The sequence below is a fragment of the Poromitra crassiceps genome, assembly GCF_964638095.1.
Source record: "Poromitra crassiceps genome assembly, chromosome: 17".
In the NCBI taxonomy this organism is placed as follows: Eukaryota; Metazoa; Chordata; class Actinopteri; order Beryciformes; family Melamphaidae; genus Poromitra; species Poromitra crassiceps.
This window is the reverse complement of record NC_139635.1, coordinates 37,325,116-37,334,629: the sequence shown is the minus strand read 5'-3', so window position 1 is coordinate 37,334,629 and position 9,514 is coordinate 37,325,116. Positions and strand designations below refer to the sequence as shown.

Below are 9,514 nucleotides of genomic sequence, written 5' to 3'. Positions count from 1 at the left end.
AATGTCACACCAGAGGGAGGGCTGTTGTAAATCATCACGGCTGTCATTCGGTCGTAGGCAGAAGACAATCACAGTACAGCAGCACAACCTCGAGTGTGATATTGCTAAACAAAGCTATTTATAAAGTAATAATATGATTTTAAAGTCATCTGAGACAACAGATGCTTTCTCTCTGTTATTTGTCTCCGCCAACACAAAATAGTTCCCACAGGAGTGCACTACCAGGAGTTGCCAAGCAACAACAGGTAAACTTGCTGCCTGCAGTTTCCCGAATGCAAGCTAGCTAAGCTAACGTTAGCTACTTTGAGGTTAGCACAGTCAATTTCAGCTTACGGTCAAATGTATCCGTATCGCTGTCCCTACTAGGTGCGCGAACGCTGTTTGAACTCAGCCTAATGAAGGTTACAGCTGTGAAGCGGAGTGATATACACGTGAGTGAAGCGCCCGTGATGTTATACTGAAATATCAGCACGGCTGGAGTGCCTCTTGTCCAATCAAATTGCTCGGCCGGAACTAACTGTTTAAAGCTACAGTATATACTGTATAACAGTAACACACGCCCAAGTTCTTTATAATCAAAGACGCAAGGAAATCTTGTTTTACACAAAATGGGACCTTTAAGATATAATATTTGCTAGTCTACTGTATCTGTATGTCAGGAAGAGTAGTGGAGTAAATACTGTAAACCTTGACAATCTGGCTGATTAAACATAATTAAGTACCCATGTTGTAGAAAATATGAATCAGAATTGTCTTGTCTTTTTTTGCTGTGGTTCTGGCCGTTTTCTTTTGCTGTTCTAAGTGACGGTAAAAGCAGTGAGGATTGTACTGTATGAGAAGAGATCTGAAAATAGAGACTGCACTTTAAAAGGAGCTAATGTATGTAGCATTTTAACATCAATACATCTTTACCACATTCATTTTGAGACATTTGTATAATTGCAGTAAACAAACGAGAGCATCGCTGAGAAGCCTCTAAGCTTTTCACAGCAACCGTTTTGAGGTGATAAAGCAGGAAGTAAAGCAGATGTAACAATACCATTAATGATGGTTCCATTTAGGTCTTCCAGTGCCAGGTTCCTCATTAATGTTATTGGTTACACCTGCTTTACCACCTCAAAAGTTTGCTGTGAAAAAGGGCCTACATTTTACATTGTGAGCCTCTAGGTCAAATGTGGCTGGCAAATCACATTCTTCTGATGTTTGTCTTGCCTCCCAAGCAATTCTAATCAAAATGATATCACAGTCTAATGAGAACGTTGGTCTACGATGTTTTTGTGATGTCACTGATGATGGAGATTAGGGTGATGATGTGTTGTTTATCTCCCTTAGGTCTGGGGATGATGTCATCAATGATGTCGTCAGGAGGGCGTCAGGACCCGCCAGGACAGCCCGCCTTCAGCTCTGACTACCTGTCTGGTGAGGGTTGTGGGACTGCAACTTTATATATACAGTATTTATTTAGTATAATGTTTTTTATAACCCTAACCCAAGCAACAGCAAGGTTAATAAAGTACAAACAGTAGATCGATCATAAGAATGAAATAGCTTACTGGTATCAAAATAACTTAAAAGCTTGTAGCCTACTGTCTGAAGCATTGAAAACAACCGCAAATAATCTCTCCACATCCAACCATAGGGCTTCTGATTGGTCAACAAGCTTTTACATTTGAATCTTCATCTAAAAGTGCTTAAATGTGCATTGCTGTTGCCTAAATGACAATACAGTTGGGATGGATTTCCGGTTTTGCCGCTTTGGTGAATGAGCTTAAACCGGGTTGATCTTATGCAAACCAACTTAACCGGCATGTCTGTAGCTCAGCTGGGCGCTCTGGCCACTGGCTGCTCACTGCCAGCCCTCAGCAGCCAGAGCAGGGCGTTCATGCAGCGCTGCACGGTTGTGGCCCAATGGCCGATATATCAAGTTTGTACTGTAGTACAAGCATGGTCAGATAAACGAACTTCCACGTGTTCCTGCAAAATGTGGCCTAGTCTGAATTTCCAAAACACACACACACACACACACACACACACACACACACACACACACACACACACACACACACACACACACACACACACACACAACGCAGGATTACTTGGATTTCTCAGCAACCGAGCAACAGATTTCAAAAATATATATAAATAAATAAAAATTTGCTCCACACATTTACCAGCTGCAACATTAAAGTGATGAGCACAGTAATGCATCAATAAATATAATAGAATAATATAATACATATTATTCTGAAATATGCCATTCTGCATAATGAGTACTTTTACTTTTGGTACTTTAAGCATATTCTGATGCTAATACTTTTGTACTCTTACTTAAGTGACATTTTCAATGCAGGACTTCTTTCTACCGTGTGGTATATTGTTACTTTTACAAAAGATCTGAGTACTTCTTCCACCACTGGGCCCCATGCAGTCAAACTCATCTCAATACACAATGCATTGATTGATTGGTGAGATGATGCAGTGTGTCGGTGTCAACCCACGGCTGTCTCTCTGCCTCTCTTTTCCCATCTGCTTTTCTTTTACTGTTGTTTTTTTCACTCTACATCACTCCACCCTGTCCAACAACCACTTCTCCTCTCTCCATTTCTCTCTCTGTCTCTCTGCCTCCCCGATCCTCTCTTTCTTTACTTCCCTATCTGTTTTGGTCTCTCTCTCTATCTCTCTCTCTCTCCCCCCTCCCCAGGTCCTATGATTGGGGGGATGATGGGAGGGATGTCGGATCAGTGGAGCCAGAATAAGACAAAGGACAGCAGCATCCCTGACTCACTGCTAGGTCCACTTTACTCTTTGGTTTCTTCTCTGTTTTTTGTTGTTGTTTACTGTCCCCGCATCACATGTGAATCATGTTGTTTACTGTCCCCGCATCACATGTGAATCATGTTGTTTACTGTCCCCGCATCACATGTGAATCATGTTGTTTACTGTCCCCGCATCACATGTGAATCATGCTGTTTACTGTCCCCGCATCACATGTGAATCATGTTGTTTACTGTCCCTGCATCACATGTGAATCATGCTGTTTACTGTCCCTGCATCACATGTGAATCATGTTGTTTACTGTCCCCGCATCACATGTGAATCATGTTGTTTACTGTCCCCGCATCACATGTGAATCATGTTGTTTACTGTCCCCGCATCACATGTGAATCATGTTGTTTACTGTCCCCGCATCACATGTGAATCATGTTGTTTACTGTCCCCGCATCACATGTGAATCATGTTGTTTACTGTCCCCGCATCACATGTGAATCATGTTGTTTACTGTCCCCGCATCACATGTGAATCATGTTGTTTACTGTCCCCGCATCACATGTGAATCATGTTGTTTACTGTCCCCGCATCACATGTGAATCATGTTGTTTACTGTCCCTGCATCACATGTGAATCATGTTGTTTACTGTCCCCGCATCACATGTGAATCATGTTGTTTACTGTCCCCGCCATCACATGTGAATCATGCTGTTTACTGTCCCTGCATCACATGTGAATCATGCTGTTTACTGTCCCCGCATCACATGTGAATCATGTTGTTTACTAGGGCTGTGGCGATTCAATTATCTCCCGATTCGATACTATCACGATTCTTGGGTGCCGATTCGATTTATATTGCGATTCTTAAGTATTGCGATTCTACGATTATTGCGATTCGATATTACGATTTATTGCGATTTTTCTTTCTTTTTTTCTTTTCTTTTTTCAGTTTGTTTGCTTTTTTACACTAGATTAGAACATGGGAAAAGTTGAATCATACACTAGAGACTGTATATTATATATCATGAGTAGGGCTGGGCGATATAGTTAAAAACAGGGGCGGACTGGGATCATAATTCAGGCCGGGCATTAGATACCAAGCTGGCCAGGCCGATATGGGCCGACGCGCGTGAAATTTGGGCCGTTTGAAGCCCAATTTGGGCCGTTTGAAGCCAGATTTGGGCCGTTTGAAGTCCAATTTTACAATGAGATGCACCCACTTTAACCCTGAAGTGTAATTATTAGTTCAGACTAACTAATAAAGTAATAAAACCACTAGTAAACCAGTAGGCGGCGCCTGGCCTGCTGTTCAGTGAGTGGCCTGACTGCAAGCACCCAAAAAAAAAAAAAATATATATATATATATTTTTTTTGCGATTATCGATTCTGGAATAAAAGATCGATCCAAAAAATCGTGACATTAAAAATCGCGATACTTAGGTGAATCGATTTTTTCCCCCACCCCTATTGTTTACTGTCCCTGCATGACATGTGAATCATGTTGTTTACTGTCCCTGCATGACATGTGAATCATGTTGTTTACTGTCTCTGCATCACATGTGAATCATGTTGTTTACTGTCCCCGCATCACATGTGAATCATGTTGTTTACTGTCCCCGCATCACATGTGAATCATGTTGTTTACTGTCCCCGCATCACATGTGAATCATGTTGTTTACTGTCCCTGCATCACATGTGAATCATGTTGTTTACTGTCCCCGCATCACATGTGAATCATGTTGTTTACTGTCCCCGCATCACATGTGAATCATGTTGTTTACTGTCCCCGCATCACATGTGAATCATGTTGTTTACTGTCACCGCATCTCATGTGAATCATGTTGTTTACTGTCACCGCATCACATGTGAATCATGTTGTTTACTGTCCCTGGCCCTGCATCACATGTGAATCATGTTGTTTACTGTCCCCGCATCACATGTGAATCATGTTGTTTACTGTCCCCGCATCACATGTGAATCATGTTGTTTACTGTCCCCGCATCTCATGTGAATCATGTTGTTTACTGTCCCCGCATCACATGTGAATCATGTTGTTTACTGTCCCCGCATCACATGTGAATCATGTTGTTTACTGTCCCCGCATCACATGTGAATCATGTTGTTTACTGTCCCCGCATCACATGTGAATCATGCTGTTTACTGTCCCCGCATCACATGTGAATCATGTTGTTTACTGTCACCGCATCTCATGTGAATCATGTTGTTTACTGTCACCGCATCACATGTGAATCATGTTGTTTACTGCCCCTGCATCACATGTGAATCATGTTGTTTACTGTCCCCGCATCACATGTGAATCATGTTGTTTACTGTCCCCGCATCACATGTGAATCATGTTGTTTACTGTCCCCGCATCACATGTGAATCATGTTGTTTACTGTCCCTGCATCACATGTGAATCATGTTGTTTACTGTCCCTGCATCACATGTGAATCATGTTTACTGTCCCTGCATCACATGTGAATCATGTTTATTGTCCCCGCATCACATGTGAATCGCTGCATGAGATCCTCCTTGTCATTTTTCCACCTGTGCTCTTTATCGACATTTCTTAGCCCTTAGTCAAATTTGTCGCTCCCGGATTGGTCGACCTTGTGGGCTTTCATCTTTAATCATATTTTTTTTGTTTTCTGTCTCGTCCGCTTGATTATAATCGCTCTGTCCCGCAGCTGCAATGATGTTTTAAACTTGAATTTTTTGATGCAATGTCACATTGACATGTACAGCATAATTTCATAGACTCACTCTACCACTAGCATTAATAATCTGTGTGGGCTTTTCTACTCAATGCTCATATTTATTATGCAATGCAGTATGCTTGTTGCTCCCAACACAAATGATCACTTTATACTACTATAATAACTATAATTCTACTATAATGCTCAATTAATAGACAGAATTATAGGATGAATCAGCATGACATCACAACCACCCGGAAATGCGGAACCGCACAGCAGTTAACTGAGTTGTCCCAAACAAATGTTAATATCTCAAAAACTAGGGATGCACCGATCCACATTTTTTCACTTCCGATCCGATTCCGATACCTGAATTTGAATATCTGCCGATACCGATATTATTCCGATACCGATATTTTTCTTGGATATACAGTATAGGCAAAGATTTGGCCAATTAAAGATTATTTTTTTAAATATACCTTGCAAAAAGCAGACAAAATTAAGAAAATATACAAGGCAAAGAAGGATACTATTATACATGGGCAAATTACGGCCCGCGCTGGAATTGCAAAAAATTAATAAAATAAAAAATAAAATAATTATAATTATACTGTATACATTATATACATTGTATATTCACATCATAGTAATGCATTACATGTATATTATGCATCCTACACAAGTAAAGTACATAGTGTCATACATTCAAAATGAGAAAAAATATGAAACAATACAAAATGAAACATTGGAAGAATGTAACAGTAGTTCACTGACCATTCATAGTAAAACGTACGTAATAAGACACAAGGTTATGCACAAGACAACATAGTGAAACAAAGGAATTATGCAATGGTATTGTAGGTCAAGCATCATACATTGTAATATCAGAATTGCAATACAGGTTTCCCCGCGGTGTCTTAAAAAGTCATAAAAAGTCTAAAAATCCAATCATCTGAATTTTAAATTGGATGGCATTTATATAAAATGTCTTAAATACGATTTTGCCAGGCCTTAAATTGGTTGGGTTATGAAGTTAACGTTAAAATTGCATTAACTAAAGTCTCGCTTTAAGTGTTTTGGGGGGGGGGAATTGTATTTATCTGTAACAAAATATAACACGAAACCAGCATGGAACCAATAACCACTAATGCAAACTGTGCAGCCTGCTCAGAATCTATCAGAATACCAGCTATTGTGTCGCCATGTGGTGTGTGGGCAAACGTTACTTTAATCTAAAATGGGTAAGTACAAGTTCAGCGAGATGTGGCTCGAAAGCAGGGAGTTTAGTGGTTAGTTGAAGAACAAATTTGAAGCCGCTGCACCTGAAAACAGTGAAATTAGTTGGGTATAAAGGCATTCGAGTTGTACTGTATGGGGAAATCTTAAAGATAAAAAAAAAAGCCAGCAGCTGCTGCCAGGAGCATCAAAGTCAGATCTTCCTTCTTATCCTTTTAATGTTTTGCCAGTGTGGACGTGAAATAGGTCTTAAATTGCGTTCATAATGGTCTTAAATACGTCTTAGAAAGTATTCAATTTAACTTGTTGAAACCTGCAGAAACTATGTCATAGTCATAGTATGAGTGACTGATACAAAGTAATTCAAGTATTTCAACATAACAACAATGCACAGAATTCAACTATTAGTTAACAGAGGTAACATGGCCGATGCTATTGGTGGTTTCATGTTATTGATGTATTCCTCTGTATTCTTTGTCCCCATCAGGATTCTCCCAGCCTGGCATGGGCGGGACCAACCTGGGCATGGGCTCGGGCCTGCCTCCCTTCCAGACCAGTATGAGCTCCAGTCTGGGCCAGTCTGTCATGGGTTCGGCTATGGACGGCCAAAAGAGTTTGGGCTTGTTCGGTTCAGAACCCAAAACCAGCAGTAACACCAGCGGTAGCGCTCCGTTTAAACCCAGTGAGCCGTTTTCCTCTGGTGGCCCCGGATTACACTCAATGGATCAAGCTCCAGGTACCAGAAGGGGGTCGGTCGGATGTCTCACACAGGGCAGCAGGGGAGGGTGGAGTCAGATCTTTCAGGCTGAGTTACACTTGAGTACCGTACATAATTTTCACCCCCTGGGATCAAGTCCATTTAGCCGTCATGCTGATCGTTTCATGTACTTTAGAAGGTTGGTTGAATTTCTCACACAGACTAACAGGGGAGGGTGGAGCTAGAGGCTTTACAGCTCCATCCTGAATTGAGAAATGCATTACATTCAATGAAACATATTGCTAAAAAATGATGAAAACTAAAATCCAGTACTAACCTTGTTATTTGCCTGCTGTAGAAAGTTGGCTTGGATCTCTCACACAGGGCAGCAGGGGAGGGTGGTGTCAGGTGAAGAGTAAATCATACAGCATGTTTTTTTTTAGCAGCGGAGGGTGGCCTTTTCTAGTCCTTCTCAATGTGGGTGAAGCGTTTTTAAGAGCTGCTTGTGTGTTGATGGACACCTCACGCTTTTCCACTCTGGGCTGTGTTGAAAAAAAGCTGAAACTCGCCCGACATCACTGTTTTTTCTCCACTGACGAATTAAGTTACCAAGATCTAAGCAGAAAACAGCAGCTCGGAGGAGAATTTGGGCTGCACTCGAAATAACTGGCGACTTTTTATCATGAGTTGTTATTGCTTATGATAATCAACATGCTGGTTTAGTGATTGACAGCTGGGGCCAGTACTATGATGCAAGATTAGTTGCTTAGCGAGGTAACTTCAGGTTTAACGCTGGATTTGCCGTCCTACGACGCTAGTTCACTTCTTACCGAAATAGATCACCATGGCAAATCATGCATGGCTAGCCTGCTCCGGGGCAGGTTAAGTTCAGCGAATCAGATCAAAATGCATGAAAGACCCATCTTCTGACCAATCAGCTCTCTGGAAACAGCGAGTCACCATTCATATAGGATCCCCATATGAAAAATAGACTGCATTCAAATGAAAATCACAGAAGACGAAACAAATTAAAACCATGAACAGCTCCTGTTGAACTACAGTAATCAACATCAAGAAGTGCTGTTCGCAGAGCATGACATCCCCCCACCACCACCACCACATTGGAATATGTTCTTACACTATATTTCTTCATTTTTATTTGCTCCCAAATACGTTTGACCCTGCTGATTGCAGCTGAATGGTGTATGGAGAAATATCACTAAATCACCGGTGTAAAAACGTCTCCAAAGCTCACCAAGGTGCCGTGTCCGCAACGGAGCCGAGGCTGATATTATCAATACACGCCAGAAGAATACATCTAAGCAATTTAACGGGATAGCCTACACACAGATGTAATTCATATGTAGGCTACTCGTACCCTATTGATGGGGCAGTATTATAAAAGACTATTAACTTGCGCATCCACACAAATCGCCATGTTTTTTGTTTTGTTTGTTTGTTTGTTTTTGCCAGCTGTCCTTCCTGCATTTTGCACTGTTGCTTGTGCCTGTATGGTGTGATTAAAATCTTTATATTTTTTCCAGCATTATAGTTTGTCCTGTATGAAATTTCGATTGTCTGGTTGATTAAGTCAATCCAGATCAAGGGAACACGTGCTGGATCTGTTCATCTCGGTTCATAGTAGATTGCCTGATTGCCGGCTGATCCATGTGGTTGGCTATAGCTTTGTAGGCTTCAACAACAAAAAAAGACATGCATTGTTCAGCATTCCTGCTTAATTGGGTCCTAAAGCTATATTTAAAAAACTGTTGTAATATAGAATGTAAAACCACCATAAAAAGACAGAAAAAATGGTAATGGTAACCCCAGCCAGTTTAATAAGATGTCAGGTCAAATACGAGACTTTTTGCTTTGCAGCAAGACATATACTATACCCTATACTGTAGGGTGCAACACATCTAGCCTACAGATGCATATAGATACAGTACGTGCATGCAACTATTTAGGCCTATTTGTCACATACATGTGGTTGATGTAGGGTGAATGAAAACTTCAGTTTGGGAGTGGCGGAATAATCTTCCCCAATTGGTGACAGTTCAGTATTGTAAATATTTACTTCATAACTTCACTGTATAATCTCAAATACATC

At 41.0% G+C, this 9,514-nt stretch overlaps 1 protein-coding gene across 1 annotated transcript in view; it reads left to right on the top strand.

Annotated features, from left to right (window-relative positions):
• The window catches only part of LOC310792395 (uncharacterized protein), a gene marked incomplete at both ends in the record, with an annotated part of 90,256 nt that overhangs the window by 12,706 nt on the left and 68,036 nt on the right, over positions 1–9,514 (top strand). The window contains 3 exons of the mRNA XM_083654110.1: positions 1,333–1,419; positions 2,705–2,794; positions 7,195–7,443. Of these exons, the coding sequence (XP_083510236.1) occupies positions 1,333–1,419; positions 2,705–2,794; positions 7,195–7,443 (426 nt within the window). The remainder of the gene's footprint in view (positions 1–1,332; positions 1,420–2,704; positions 2,795–7,194; positions 7,444–9,514) is intronic.